General features: G+C 46.2%; 1 protein-coding gene across 1 annotated transcript in view; it reads right to left on the bottom strand.

The window, feature by feature from the left end:
* The window catches only part of CDCP2 (CUB domain containing protein 2), a 334374-nt gene that overhangs the window by 130927 nt on the left and 186961 nt on the right, over nucleotides 1-16486 (bottom strand). The window contains exon 3 of the mRNA XM_078671806.1: nucleotides 4320-4661. Within this exon, the coding sequence (XP_078527932.1) occupies nucleotides 4320-4661 (342 nt within the window). The remainder of the gene's footprint in view (nucleotides 1-4319; nucleotides 4662-16486) is intronic.

The raw sequence follows: 16486 nt of genomic DNA, 5'->3' as shown, positions 1-16486 counted from the left end.
CACCAGATGCTTAATGATGATAAAAAGCTTCAAATAAATATTGATTCAGGGGATGAAATAATGGATGCATTGTAATAAAAGTGAACTTGCAGCATTTCTGAACATATTCCCACAATTGAGAGACAAATGTATGCTGGGGTACCCAGAAGTTGATGGATTTGCTGAAATTTAAAAAAAAATGTGCATTAATTTGGAAATGTTCTTTTACATTGCCTTGCAAACTGAATTGTGGTTTGAATCTAAAGTTTTTGTGCAAAGGCCAGGTGAGGAAACAATGAAAAGGGTTTGCATGAATTCACCATCATTTTCTGTTGTTATGGAGAAAAACGTAGCAGTGATTACCAAGTCCATTGTGAAAGCAATGGAAGGTCCAGACTTAGTTGTAGGAGTTTTAAAGAAAGAAATTACAAAACCAGTTTTAGAAGAATTTGCACCAGAAATAGGCCCATTTGAGGAAAATGCCAAGTTGTTGTTTGTGTCACAGGCCTAGCAGGAAAACAATTGTTTTGCAAATCAAACAGCACAAATGACTGTACACCAGATAATGTTAATATTCAGATTCCTGATGAGGATGTACATTTTAAAATGGCCCAACAAGAGACAGCTGTAGCATTGTTTTCAGAAAAGACAGTTGAAAAAGTACCTTCTAATTTGAAAGAAATAATAAACACAGAAATAAGAGAGTTCACAGAGAAGAATGCCAGATTAATAAAATGTGCAGAACATGTCTTATTAAAATTAGAACCAGATGACATGTATTCAAGAACACCATCCCTTGTAGAAATGTTACCAATAAAAGGATTTTTTATGGAATTGATTGGGAGTTTATATAACTTTCTGATCATAGGTTCACAGAAACTAAATGAAAAGAACAGATTATTGCAGGAGATTAATAGCATAATTGGTCTATGTTGTCCTGTAGTACCAAATTCAGCCAACATATTTTTTCCCATTCCATGTGCTGAAGAATGGCTTACTGCTATTGATTTTTGCCAAGTTAATGTCACAGCGCCCTTGCATGAGAATAGTCAGGAGTACTGTCAAAAAGAAAATTAATGTCTGGGACACATAATTGGAAAAGGAATTAGAAAGGTGTCACCAGAGAGAGTGGAAATAATTCACAAGATGAATTCACCTCCAATTCAGAAAGAAGTCAGGACATTTTTGGGAATGGTTAGCTGCTTTAGAGAGTGGTAACTAAACCTTTACCTAGTGGCTCTGATCCGCTTCTATTGGACAACAATTGCACCAAAGCATTCCTAGAGTTGAAAGAGAAAAAGTGTTGCACCCCTGCACTAGGAATGAAAGTTTATTTGAAAGAAAATACACCAATTTGCAGTGAGAGGGAGGGCTGCACTCTCTCAGTGCCTATTCAAAAAGATGAATGTTTTCAAAGGTCTGTGATGTATTTTCCAATGACCTTTGACCCTAACTTCACAGAAATGTCAGCAAATTAATTGGTTTCTGATAAAACTGAATATGAATGTCTAGATGTCATGAAAATATGCATAAAGCCAAAATCAGACTTTTAGGATGAACGTCTGATTCAGCCCTACAATGTTCATTTTGTAGATGGCCCATAGTTGAAAGGTAACTATGACATATTAAGAGCAGCACATGCTGTGTTCCTTATACATTATGTGGTCAAAGCTTCATGGCTTTCAGTAGTTACCACAGCCCAAAATTTTAAATTGGTTATCCTTACCATAACATGCAATATATTTGCTCAAATGGGAGTCACTGTTGTCATGGGAGAGAGAAATGCTAATTAAGTTGCACAAAATTGTGTTCTGTTAGCATATACATTCAATTGAATCTTCACAGGTGAATTAAAAGAGTCTCAAAACAATGTTTGAGAAGCAGAACAACAGGATTGTATCAGAACCGTTTTTGAGAAAAATGACAACTGCATAGTGGCAAATGTGTTATTGCAAAAACTGATGCCCAGGTATAGATTGCCAGTTTCTCTGAAATCAGATCATAATGAGGTCTCAAAGATGATGAGTGCAGAACAACAGATTTGACAAGGAGTGGGTTGTAGCTATCTGCCTGAAGTTTCAAGCATAATAAATCAACACAAAGGCAGCATAGAGTTACATTTTGCAAATGACTGTGTTTCAGCATCACTGAAGTGGATTGAAAATGCACATGCAAATGCACTTGTGAAAAACACTGATGAAAACACTAGCCATTGCTGTGAAGGTCTGGCTGATGTGGAGTGTGCAGTGTCTCACCAGATTGCAGCTGCTACACAAGATCTTTATCATGGATGGTGCCAAAACTTTGATCTGAGAGATGCTGTGAAATTGAAAAGCCTGTTCCATGTGATCCTGGCAAAGACTGTTGTGACATGTGGTGGCCTTCCAAATTGGGTGCTTGCCTATCACACATGTATGGTCCTGTGTCCCCCTGATAAAACAGCTCCTCTTCAAGAAGAGATGCCAGCAGTGGTTAAAAGTTCACAGAAGAGGGTCAATCAAGTTGTAAGGGAACACACAGAGTCTGAAGCAGCACTAGAGAAAACTTAAGTGGCACTGGAAAGGAAACAAGTGGAAACTGACTCAGATGAAAACGGTGTCCAAAGGGTGAAAGAGTCAGATGCAGCCTCTGAAGAAGACATTAGTGCTGTGTGCCTACGAGTGGAGGTAGGAAAAAGCTGGCTGAAAGGGTATCCAAAAAGTCTGGAGTGGTCCCTTGAAAAATCATTTGCACCCATAGCTGAAACATCTGAATCTGATCAAAGTGAAAATAAAAGTGAAAGGCTTGGATTGAAAAACTGCAAAGAATTGATGGTGCTCTGTCAGAGTTTCTCAGCACCTGAGTGGTCAAATTGCATAGAAAATGTACAGAATGCAACACTGTATGAGCCGCCCTGATGGCAAGCTGATGGAGAGCCAAGAAAAGCTGAAACAATAACTGAGAAATGTCAAGAGCTGAAGAGAAAAGAATATTTGGATGATGAAAGAAAAAGAAGAAAAGAAAATAGAAAAGAGAACTGTCCTGTTGAATTCTCCTTCTAATATTTGAGTTACTTAGTTTAGAGAAGACTAACAGGTCCAAGAAGCTAATTACAGAACTCAGCACTAAACAATTGAGCTTGTCTATATATGATCTGATTACTGACAAGGCTTGTGTTTGCCTTAGAAATAGAAGTAGCATTGTTTTATGCTCAGCTTTTGCAATAAAAATGTGACCTGTGAAATTAAATAAGTGTAATGATTTACAAATCACTTGAGGTATTATGATTTGATATCATCAAAATAGAGGATTGATGTAGCTCAGATTTCATCTGGAGTCCACCATTGCTTTACTTTTGTGCTTCAGACAGACTGCATTTAAAATGACGCACATTTTGGTGCAAGTGAAAACACATGGCACATGAAATATGAAATGATGCCTAGTCAAATTCTTTTAAAAGGGGCACTTTTGGTGCAGCAAAGTGAAAGACATGAAATGAGGCCTAGTCAGTCTGAAATGCTTGTGCTGAATTAACATGTATTTTTGCAGTGTAGAAAAAAAGTTGTGATTTCAGTGTTTTTTTTTAGCTTTGAAGATAATCATGGAATGTGTTCTCTCTTCCCAGCTCATTTTCTTGGTAATCTACACCCCCTATTCCTGTCTTAAGAGACTTTGGCTTTGTTGCAAATTTAGACAATACATATTCAGTTCATAACACATCTTCTTATAATGTGTATTAATTAACCATGCACCATCACTACACGGGGGCAAACACTTTTTGCATGAAAAGCTATCTAATACATTAAAGCATTTTGCTATGAGTATGTATTCACTGTGTGCACTTTGGAAATTTTCACTGGTGCATGTTTTATGCTATGTTGTACATTGCACATTTTTGCATGTTGTGCACAAATAATAGAAAAGCTGCTTTAAACTAATAGTTTTTGCTAGGTAATTATTTATACAGGGCACTAGTATGCGGGAGGTAAAACATAATGGGTTTATGAGGTGATAATGATTAACAGAGAGGCAAATGTTTGGGATTTAGCAGAAGACAGGCAGATTTTCTACGAGAGAAGTTTTATTGACTTTGTGGATTTTGACATTGACAAATGCTGCCTTATATGGTTGTGATTTACAAATGCTTCCTGATAAAAAGTTCTGTAACACATTCACATCAATTTAAAGGAGGTAAGCAGAGGCAGTATAAAATTCATAGACTATGCAGATGTATATAGTTACATTTACATATAATCAAAAGTAAATCAGCAAAAAAAGATGCAAAATGATTTTGCTCCACCCAGTGCCCATTACAGAATATTGTTATTCTGCCAGTGTGATCCATGCTTCTGACTTAGTACCTGAGTAGAAGTATGCTTTAAACCCCCTGCCTCCTATGTTGAAGTCTGACTTGAACATCACCATCAACTCGTTGGATGAGGAGACAACATCAGGCGGCTTCATGGTGCCACAGTAGTGGTCGATGTGCCTGTCTTCCATGCTGGCACCGTCGAAAATTGCCACATAATCAAAATTACATTCCTCGTTATTTTCCATCTGGAAGTCAGTAAAGACAAGTTTGATGATAGAAAATGGGGTGACTCGAATGATCCACTGGCATTCTGCATTGTTGGGGTAGTTCTCTGGATAATCTGGACTTGCTATGACACCAGAAAGTCCTGTCATCACGCCTCCGCAGACATCTGGAGAAGCAATCAATCAAACATGCTTTATTTGACATTTTGTCATAAAAGCCAAGTGCAAAAACACATTAGTTGTAAATTATATCAATGCCAGTCAATTAAGCATGATTGTAAAAATACCTTAAAATACAGATGTAGCTTCAAACCGTTATCTTTAAAAACCATCAGGCAATATTTTACAGCTTACATAAAACAACCATTGGAAAACAGACACCGTTAAAGCTCTCAGTAGGGGGGATAATTAAAACATTTTTGTCAGCATTAAAAACAGTCAAGAAAGGGAAAAGTTAAAACGTTTTTGTCCTAACTTATGGAGCAAGCATTGTGCTGCCGTTACATTTACAAAAGAAAATACAAGAATAAAGGACACAAACAAAATATTATGTAAGAAAAAACTGTGACCTTATTGACCAAGCCCATTCTAGAAATTTCGCTACAGCTGTAGTGATTGGGTTAGAAGCATTTGTACGTAAAATTCTTTCTGCTTCTTCGCTCCTTCTAGTTCTAAGTAATTTACAGATTGGAGCTAACCATACTTGACGAGGAGCGGCATAAGCTGGGCAAACAAATAGCAAATGTGTCGCCGACTCCACACTAGTCTGGTCTAGAGAACACACATTGTCATTGGATTTTTACCATCTAGCAGTGAAGGCTTTGATGGGCAATGTGCTCACCCTGACCTGGAAATACAGTTTCCTAGCATGGGGTTGTATTATTATATCCCAAAAGGCTTCAAGGTTCTGTGACAATTTAACAACCAAAAATATTCCTGTTAGGGTGGAAGAGACACTATTACTCAAGGTTTTTTGTGTAATCATCTCCCAGTATTTTTCTTTCAGGATCTTTTTTGGGGGGAAGCTAGCTCTATCAGGTTCTTCCATAGTGTTCTCATGCCTATGCTTACTAGAGCATCTCTAATTCCTCTCAACCATCTTATTTTGTGAAATGTGTCAGCCCGAATTATGTCCAGAAAGCCCATGGCATAGTGGTTAAGTTCTGGAGTGGTCCAGAGCCTGCGCCAATATAGTAGAGGGTGCAGTTTGGCCACCTCCGCCAAGGGCCTTCTACCTAGGTCGTGTAGTAGCGGATACACTGGTGTACTTTGGGGGAGCAGTGTGATGCTACGCATGAACCTGTTTTCTGCGGTCGTGAGGTTGGTGGTTTTCGTAACCCCATATCTCTGCTCCATAGAGTGCGGAGTTAACCACCTTCATGTTGTAAACCTGGAGGACTGACTGATTGGTTTGGTCAGTGACGAATTAAACTCCCTATTTAGTACACCAGACATTTGTTGATGCTTAAGTGTTGCCAGGTCGATTTGCTGCTTCCATTTTAGGTCGCTTTGAATAATGACCCCCAAATAAGTAAATGCCTTTACTTGCTCCATTGGACGATTATTCATTACAATTTTACTTTTAAAAGTTCTATAGGGATTAAAAGCCATAAATTTTGTCTTTGACACGTTGACTTCCAGACCGCGAGCATTGCAGAGTTCCTGAAAGATGGTCAGGGCCTTCTGCAAACCACTCGGGGTATTTGAGATGATCAACGTGTCATCTGCGAACATTAAGATGGGAATTTTGCTGCAGGCTTAAACTGGAGCGTCGGTGGTCTCAGCATCCATATAGTCAACAATACCAATAATAAATAGGGAGAATAAGGTAGGCGCAAGTATGCAGCCCTGGCGTATCCCTCTCTCTACTGGGAATGGGCCCGTAATCATATCCAGGGAACTCCATCGGATTTTAGCATAGTTTTCTTCATGCAATCTCACAAGTAATGTGAGTAACTTTGAGGGGATCTCCATCTCCTGGAAGATTGTCCATAGTTTGTGGCGAGGGACAAGATCAAATGGTGATTTTAAATCAACAAAAGCAGCGTACAGGCTACCATTGGCCAGGACCACTGACTTCCAATATAACAAAGTGAAACGGAACACCTGGTCAATGGTACAGGTGTACGCTCGAAAGCCTGCCTGCAAGGGGAATAAGATACAGTTCGCATCAATCCACTCCTGGATCTTGTTGAGAAGCAAGCAAACCAAATCGATTATAATTCATATGTAAGGTAAGATGTTTTTGGAACCAGCACTTTACCCTCTGAATCATGCAGAGTGTGTACTGCTCTTGTGAGCAGGGAAGAACTGCCCACGCATATTATGCATGTATATGGTAGTAGCCGCAGGCAAGGCTTAATGAGTAACTTCTTGTCACTCTACCCCAGTTGACTGAAGGTGCATCTCTTAGCAAAACATGTGTCGATTCTTATGCTTGCATTAACAATGGTTCAACAAGCCGGCACTAGAATAGCGGGAAATATAATGCACTTGCTACTTATTCATAAAACCATGTGCAAAAGAAAGCATTCAATTAATGGTTTACATTGGGAACGATTAGAGTGATCAGCTCTATGCCTAATGGAAACAAATTTAACCATTTAAGACAATAGAAAGTCCTGTTTTGTGCCGCCCGGTACCCACAACGTTACATGTTCATCACAGCATTGATAGTCACATGTGTACTGAAAGTGAATTCAAGTGGTGTCCCAATATAAGTTTGCCCTGCAATGGTATAACTTCATGCACAACTTTCCAATCCAAAGCCCATAGAAGTGGAGGCAAATATCCCAATAATGTTTTCACTTCATGCAGAACTTGGGGAAGAAAGGACCTTAGATCTAGACTAAGCAGGAAACAGGGGGCCTCATTAACAAGGCCATTGAGCCGCCTGTCCGTCCCTTTTTTTGACACACCGGCGGGGCAGTGTGCCTGCCCATATTTACAAGGCCACGTAAAGTCACCCTGCGTGACTTTTCATAGCCTTGTAAATATGGGCCCCTTTCACGCATTATTCTGCGTGAAAAGGGCATTCCCTCACCTGTGGTATTGTAGCGCCTACATTTGCTATTTGCTTGCTGACTGAGCACTGAGTTTGTACTTGCCAGCGCGCACTGTTGTTTATTTAATTACATAGCGCTTTGCCGATTGGTAACTGATATCGCTTTCACCCTGGGCACTGAGTTTGTACTTGCTAGCGCGCACTGTTGTTTATTTAATTACATAGCGCTTTGCCGATTGGTAACTGATATCGCTTTCACCCTGGGCACTGAGTTTGTACTTGCTAGCGCGCACTGTTGTTTATTTAATTACATAGCGCTTTGCTGATTGGTAACTGATAGCGCTTTCACCGTGCAGTACCTGTAATAATTGTAGCTGCGCTTTGTCTGCATTACATTGGCTGTGTTCTTATTTAAAGGGTGCCACGATATCCTCTGTCTCCGCGCACGAACTCGCATCTTTGACCCTCATAGCGATCCATTGCTCCTTGTTGTTGTTGTTGGTCGGCCATTTCCCAGGTTGACCCGAGCCCTCCCTCAACCTCGCCCCCGCCTCCCTGCTGACCCTCCCACCCACGAGAGCTACAGGAGCCGCCCTCTCCCACACAGTGAGCTGTGACCATCTTGCCTCCAACGCGAGTGGTCGCTCCCCCCGCTTCCTCCCTCACCTGTGGTATTGTAGCGCCTACATTTGCTATTTGCTTGCTGACTGAGCACTGAGTTTGTACTTGCCAGCGCGCACTGTTGTTTATTTAATTACATAGCGCTTTGCCGATTGGTAACTGATATCGCTTTCACCCTGGGCACTGAGTTTGTACTTGCTAGCGCGCACTGTTGTTTATTTAATTACATAGCGCTTTGCCGATTGGTAACTGATATCGCTTTCACCCTGGGCACTGAGTTTGTACTTGCTAGCGCGCACTGTTGTTTATTTAATTACATAGCGCTTTGCTGATTGGTAACTGATAGCGCTTTCACCGTGCAGTACCTGTAATATTTGTAGCTGCGCTTTGTCTGCATTACATTGGCTGTGTTCTTATTTAAAGGGTGCCACGATCTCCTCTGTCTCCGCGCACGAACTCGCATCTTTGACCCTCATAGCGATCCATTGCTCCTTGTTGTTGTTGTTGGTCGGCCATTTCCCAGGTTGACCCGAGCCCTCCCTCAACCTCGCCCCCGCCTCCCTGCTGACCCTCCCACCCACGAGAGCTACAGGAGCCGCCCTCTCCCACACAGTGAGCTGTGACCATCTTGCCTCCAACGCGAGTGGTCGCTCCCCCCGCTTCCTCCCTCACCTGTGGTATTGTAGCGCCTACATTTGCTATTTGCTTGCTGACTGAGCACTGAGTTTGTATTTGCCAGCGCGCACTGTTGTTTATTTAATTACATAGCGCTTTGCCGATTGGTAACTGATATCGCTTTCACCCTGGGCACTGAGTTTGTACTTGCTAGCGCGCACTGTTGTTTATTTAATTACATAGCGCTTTGCCGATTGGTAACTGATATCGCTTTCACCCTGGGCACTGAGTTTGTACTTGCTAGCGCGCACTGTTGTTTATTTAATTACATAGCGCTTTGCTGATTGGTAACTGATAGCGCTTTCACCGTGCAGTACCTGTAATAATTGTAGCTGCGCTTTGTCTGCATTACATTGGCTGTGTTCTTATTTAAAGGGTGCCACGATCTCCTCTGTCTCCGCGCACGAACTCGCATCTTTGACCCTCATAGCGATCCATTGCTCCTTGTTGTTGTTGTTGGTCGGCCATTTCCCAGGTTGACCCGCGCCCTCCCTCAACCTCGCCCCCGCCTCCCTGCTGACCCTCCCACCCTCCGCCCCCTCCACTCTCCGCCCCCTCCACTCTCCATTTATGTCAGATGTACCAACGCGCAGCGTCCACGCCGAAGGTGCGCCAAAGGTAAGCCCGTCTACGCCCGTCCGCGCCTGGACCGCGCCCAGTGCCATACCCCCTGCCCCTTCCACTGCCCAGCCCTCCCGCATTACATACGATGCCGCCACCCTCCTAGCCCTTAACCCCGGTCGCGCCCCCAACTGCGTCCAAGCAGCTCCTGGACACACCCATGGACCTTTCTCCTGCTACTCCTGCAAATTCAGCGGCACCGACAACATCTCCGCTACGACCACACCACAAATTCCCGACCCCAACCACCTACAATGCATCCTTCTCAACACCCGCTCGGTCCACAGACACGCCATTGACCTATGGAATCTACTAGACACCATCTCTCCAGACATCGCATTCCTAACGGAAACATGGATGAACGCTTCCTCCGCCCCAAACATCACCATTGCCATCACTGAAGACTATAAGATCACTCGCAAAGACCGTACCGGCCACACAGGAGGAGGAATCGCTATCGTCCATAAGAAATCAATCCGCATCTCAACCAGCTCTGACGCCAACCTCACCAACTCCGAACACCTTCACTTCCAGATCCACATCGACCCCAAGACCACACTCAGAGGCACCCTCCTCTACAGACCACCAGGACCCCGCGCAAAATTCAGTGAAGACATCACGGACTTCATCACTCCACACGCGCTCCCCTCCAAAGACTACATCCTTCTGGGAGACCTCAACTTTCACCTTGACAAGATCAACGACTGCAACACCACCACCCTCTTGGACAACCTCGCCAACCTCGGACTTAAACAACTGGTCACTTCCCCCACCCACATCGCTGGTCACACACTCGACCCCATCTTCACCTCCAGCAATCATGTCTCCTTCAGCCACACTACGGATCTCCTCTGGACTGACCACAGCTGCGTTCACTTCACCTACAACAAGCCAAAACCCACCAACCACCTCCAACCAACTCTGCAAAGAAACTGGAACAAAATCACCACCGACCAGATCTCTTCATCGCTCCTTCTAAACACCCCAGCCCACTCCTCTGACCCAAACCAAGCCGCCGCCAACCTCACCCTATGGTTATCCAACACCGCAGACACCTTAGCACCACTGAAAAAACGTCAAAGCAAACCTGGCAACAAGAAGGCCTCATGGTTCAACGATGATCTTAAGAAGTCCAAGAAACTCTGCCGCTCCCTTGAAAAGGCCTGGAAAAAAGACCCAACCACTAGCACCAAGGACGCCTTCAAAAACGCCACCCGCACTCACCACCAACTAATCCGAAAGGCCAAGAAAACAGCATTCAAGGATCGACTTGACAACAACGCCCACAACAGCAAGGAACTTTTCAACATCGTCAAGGAATTTTCCAATCCCTCGGCCAACTCCAACGACATCACACCCTCTCAAGCCCTCTGCGACTCCCTAGCCTCATTCTTCCACAACAAGATTGCAGACATCCACAACAGCTTCGACAACCAACCCGGAGACCAACCCACCCAACCATATGCTGAACATTCTCCCCCCGTGAACACCCTTAACGACTGGAACCCAATCTCCACTGAGGACACCATCCGCCTAATGAACTTCATCCACTCAGGATCACCCACAGACCCATGCCCTCACCACATCTTCAACAAAGCAGACTCCATCATAGCCCCGCACCTCCGAGACGTCATCAATTGCTCCTTCAACTCCGCCACCTTCCCAGAAAACTGGAAACACGCTGAACTCACCGCCCTTCTGAAAAAACCCACAGCGGACCCCACCGAACTCAAAAATTACCGCCCCATTTCGCTCCTTCCATTCCCGGCCAAAATAATCGAGAAAGCTGTCAACAACCAGCTCGCCGCTTTCCTCGAAGCCAACAAATCCCTCGACTCCTCACAATCTGGCTTCCGAGCAAAACACAGCACTGAAACTGCACTCATCGCAGCAACAGACGACATTCGAACTCTACTGGACAATGGAGACACAGTCGCCCTCATCCTCTTCGACCTCTCTGCAGCATTCGACACAGTCTGCCACAGCACCCTTTTACAACGCCTCAGTAACATCGGAATACAAGGAAAAGCACTTGAATGGATCACCTCGTTCCTCACCGCAAGAACCCAGAGAGTCCGCCTTCCACCATTCAAGTCCGAGGCCTCTGAAGTCATCTGTGGCGTACCACAAGGATCCTCACTCAGCCCCACCCTCTTCAACGTATACATGAGCCCCCTCGCGGCCATCGCCCGCCAACACAACCTCAACATCATCTCTTACGCGGATGACACTCAACTAATCCTTTCTCTCACCAATGACCCCAGCACCGCCAAAACTAACCTACACGAAGGAATGAAAGAAGTTGCCGAATGGATGAAACACAGCCGTCTGAAACTGAACTCAGATAAAACAGAAGTCCTCATCTTAGGTACATCCCCCTCTGCATGGGACGACTCTTGGTGGCCGGAAGCCCTTGGAAAAGCACCCATCCCGACAGACCACGCACGGAACCTAGGCGTCATCCTGGATTCCTCACTCTCAATGAACAGACAAGTCAGCGCCGTATCCTCATCCTGCTTCAACATTCTTCGCATGCTCAAAAAAACATTCCGCTGGATCCCCACCGAAACCAGGAAAACAGTCACCCATGCTCTGGTCACGAGCCGACTGGACTACGGAAACACCCTCTACGCAGGTACTACCGCTAAACTCCAGAAGAAACTCCAACGAATCCAAAACGCCTCAGCCAGGATCATATTAGACATCCCGCGCAACGAACACATCTCTGGTCACCTGAAAGACCTCCACTGGCTACCCGTCAATAAGAGAATCACTTTCCGACTGCTAATCCACGCACACAAATCACTCTACGACATCGGACCAGAATGCCTCAACTCACGACTGTCCTTCTACACCCCCTCCCGCCAACTACGTTCTTCCAGCCAAGCCCTCGCCACTGTACCTCGCATCAACAAGACCACCATGGGAGGCAGATCCTTCTCATACCTAGCTGCTAAAACTTGGAACTCACTCCCCACTTACCTTCGCCTTACCCAGAACCACCTAGCATTCAGAAAGCAACTTAAAACGTGGATATTTGACAAGTAATCCTCCTCCCCCTCCTAAGCGCCTTGAGACCCTCTGGGTATGTAGTGCGCTATATAAATTACCGACTTGACTTGACTTGACATGGTTGTTGCTGTGGGTGTTCCCATGCCACATCCAGAGAACCTGACACATGCCCAGATTTACAAAGTTGTGTAAAACTGGGAATGCGTCAGAATCCTACGCCTCCCCGGGGGAGATGTAGGAATGGTGCAACAAGGAGAAATACCTCTATTTCTCCTTGTTTTTTCCTCTTTCTGTGCGTACTGCATAGAAAGAGAAACATGCCATGAACAATTGTTCAATCAGCCCTGCAACATGACGCAAGGGTGCCTGCGCTGCCACATGGCAGCCAATTGTGTGCCAGCGCAGGGGAAAGCACACAGATAAGTCCTGCTGCTGTTATTACAACGCATCCCTGTGCTTTTAAAATATCCAGCTTCAATAAGCAAATGGTTTTGTGTAATTATTTAGTAAATAAGACTCAGGGTAAGACTGTTCTGCTACCGACTGTGCAGGGTGGTCGCTGCAAACAGGAACCACCGAAAGAGCTGTTCACCTGCAGAGGACAACATCTGATGCTTGCGTGGACCTGAAGAGTCATACACATTCCTAATCCAATCAGTTGAAGTTTGTGGATTTTCTGTTGTCATACACGCATGAGAATATATGTCCTGTGAAGGGTTGACTTAACTCGTGCTTTGCAAATTCGAGCCTCACATCTTCCAAGCACCTCTTGCAACTTTCAGTCTCCATAAGTGAGAACTCATTGAGATGAGGGTCATTCTAGATGACAAGGCCTGCCAGCAACTCTCAACAGAGGTCAAGCAGCGCTGGTGATCACACATACTCTTGCGATGCTATACCTGTGAGTGGCATTGTGTAGAGTGGGGCGGGTGATGGTTACAAAATGGCTGCAAGGATGGAAGGAAATACACCACACAAGGTTATGCTTGATATTCACTTTTGAGCGGTAAGTAACTGAGCCAACACCTATGGTGAATCTATGAAATATCATTGAGCGATCCATCCTGACAGGTAAGCCTCTGCTTGTGTATCACTTCCTCATTTTATTAGGATAAAAGTTGGGGCAGATCAGAGCCTGATTGAAGGCTGCACTTATGACATGCTCAGGGAAATAGTGCTAAAGTCGTACAACTGCTTTGCAAAAAACTGACTAATTTTCAAATGGTGTTATTTTACAGGAGTTAAGATTGTAGTCAATAGAGGAGGAGCTTGGCGAGCATCCGAGATGGCCGCGTGAGCACAGCGCTCTCCGGACCCCCGCCACTCCCGGCATGATATCCTGAACATATCCTGACTTTTCACGAGGATTTGTGTAGAGGACGCTGGGCTGATCGTCCTGGAACTTTCGGAATTTGATTCTGACCCGGGGTGCCGGAGTTACGGTGATTCGAACTTTTGGGATCCGCCCTTGAGGTACGCCCGGGACTGGGTGAGGCTCTGTGGCCGTCTTGGAGTTGAACAACAGCGGCAGGGGGATTGGACTTGTGGGTCCCCCTCTTAAGTTTCGGTTTCGATTCTGCCTCAGACTGAGACATCTGGCAGGGGAGTCTGGCCTGGGCTGGGTCCGGGGCACGAGACGGCTGTCGGGCCTTTGGCTGGCTTATTCTCCTATCTGATTGGCTCTATCCTGGTGGTACCCTTTTGGCGGCTCTTTGATCCCGAGGCCTTCCTTTCCTGTGCCCATTCCATCGAGCCTGGTGAATCTCTTTGTGACGCAGTTTTTAACATGGCGGGCAGAGGGGACCGAGAGACACGGAAGACCAAGACACCCCTGCGCGGGGGCCCGGTCCAGTCTAACGTTATGGATCGTTACACCCACTCGAAGGGGTCCTCCGGAGCCGCCCTGCCCGGTCCAAGTGCTGCTGACCACATCGTGGACGCGTCTACGGAGCCGTCCTTGCAGGACATCATGGGCGCCATTTCTGGCATGAGGGAGACGATAGGCCAACAATACGAGGCCTTGGCCCACAAAATCGACACCGTGGCCATTGATGTGAACTTGATTCGAGCCGACCTATCGAAAACCAATGAGAAGGTGAAATCATTGGATCTCAAGTCATCCAGCCTCACGACGGACGTCTCGGAGATACAGACGGAGATTGGTAATCTCCGTAGGGTGAACGATTTCATGACCCGGCGCCTGGAGGACTTTGAGAACAGGGCACGTCGCTGTAATGTGCGCGTGGTTGGCGTCCTGGAGAATCCAGAACCTCACTCTGTTGATCTCCTGGTTGAGGACCTGATCCAAAACTATCTCTCTCCGTCTGGACTGAGTAAATTTTTCGCAGTAGAGCGTGCCCATCGAGTTCCGGGGGGCCAGGGTAAGCCAGGTGCCCCGCCGAGGCCTATTGTTGCGAAACTCTTCCATTATAGGGATCGGGACGCTATCCTGCAAGCATCACGTGTGAAGGGCCCGGTGGCCTTTGAGAACGCCACAGTGAACTTTTATCCGGACTTTTCTCAAACAGGTCCAGAAACAGCGTATGGGCTTCCGTGGTGTTAAGAAGCGTCTTCGGGACATGGAGTTACGCTACGCTATGCTGTTTCCGACCAGGCTGCGAGTGGAGTACAATGACCGAACCTTTTTCTTTGATCGGCCAGATTCTGTGAACGACTGGCTGGACTCTCTGCCTGGCCGACCTCCTGCGACTGAGTCCGACGCCCACCCGGGTGGTGCTGAGGGTGGTGTGGAGAGCTGAACAATTCGTCTACGCCTGGGCCCTCGTATAGAGTAAACTCTTCCGGGATTCTATGCCTAAGTGCCTCTACTGTTTGTGTGTTTTCCTCGTCATCTGTCTTGATCGGGGTGGCGGGTGGGCCAGAGCCTTTCCTCCTCCGGGGTCTTTTTGTAGAATGGGGGTTCTTGGGCGACAGGCACACTGCATGTTGGGGTGGCTTTTTAGCATTTTGCAGGGGTGCAGGGTGGGGGGTGTTTTCTTGATTGTTGGTGGGTGGGTGGTTGGGAAGTTCGATGTTTGTGTGTTATGTTCTCAAGGCGACTTTATCTTGCTACTGATGGTTTTTATGTCATGCTCATGGAGGAGGGGTTTCGGCGTTGCTGTGTGGGATGGGGGTAGCGGGTTGAGGTTTGTTTCGTGGAATGTTAATGGTCTGGGGGATCGTATTAAGCGGAGTGTGGTGTTGAAATGTTTACGACGTTTATCTCCAGATATTGTTTTTCTGCAGGAGACTCATTTGGTGGGCAATACTTGTCGTGCGATGAATAGGTGGGGCCATCGCCTTGCCGCACATTCGGGGTTTACCACGGGTTCCAGGGGGGTGGGTATCCTTGTTCGGGCTTCCCTCCCCCTAGCTATTGATGATGTGATCCTTGATGATCGGGGGCGATATGCTGTCCTCGTGGGTCGTTATGAGGGTCGTACCCTCTCCTTATTTGCTGTTTATGTCCCCCCCGGCCTGCAGACTTCTACCTTTTCCGATTTGGGCCGTGTTTTGTTGGACCTCCCTGATAGTACTCTCTTCATTGCAGGTGACTTTAATTCTGTGTTCTCCGGTCTGCACGATCGCCACCCCCCTAGGGACACTCCTTCGGCCCAACAGTGGCTGGGTGGGTTTCTGGACACGTTTGGTTTGGTGGATTGCTGGAGGCTTATGCATCCTACTCAGCTTCAATACACTTTCCACTCTGGGGCCCATGGGAGTTTGTCTAGACTGGATTATTTCCTGATGCCTGCGGCCCAGTCGCCGGCGGTGCGTGAAATTAGACACCTCCCCCGGGGCATTTCCGATCATTCTCCGCTCTGGCTTTGTTTTGAGATGGGGGTGGAGGCGGCGGGCCGGGTTGCTCCTATCAACCCATGGTACCTTACCTCCCCCGAGACCCGCAACCTTTTGACTAAGTCTTTGGACGCCTATTTTTTGGACAACGAGGGATCCGTTTCCTCTGCGATATCCCTGTGGGAGGCCTTTAAGACAGTGATTCGTGGACAGGCCCTTTCCCTTATTGTTGAATCCAAGAGGGTGAGGGATCGGGAGGTG

The sequence above is a fragment of the Lissotriton helveticus genome, chromosome 1_2 (assembly GCF_964261635.1).
Source record: "Lissotriton helveticus chromosome 1_2, aLisHel1.1, whole genome shotgun sequence".
NCBI lineage: Eukaryota > Metazoa > Chordata > Amphibia > Caudata > Salamandridae > Lissotriton > Lissotriton helveticus.
Note: the sequence above shows the minus strand (reverse complement) of the source record. Positions and strands in the feature narration are given on the sequence as shown.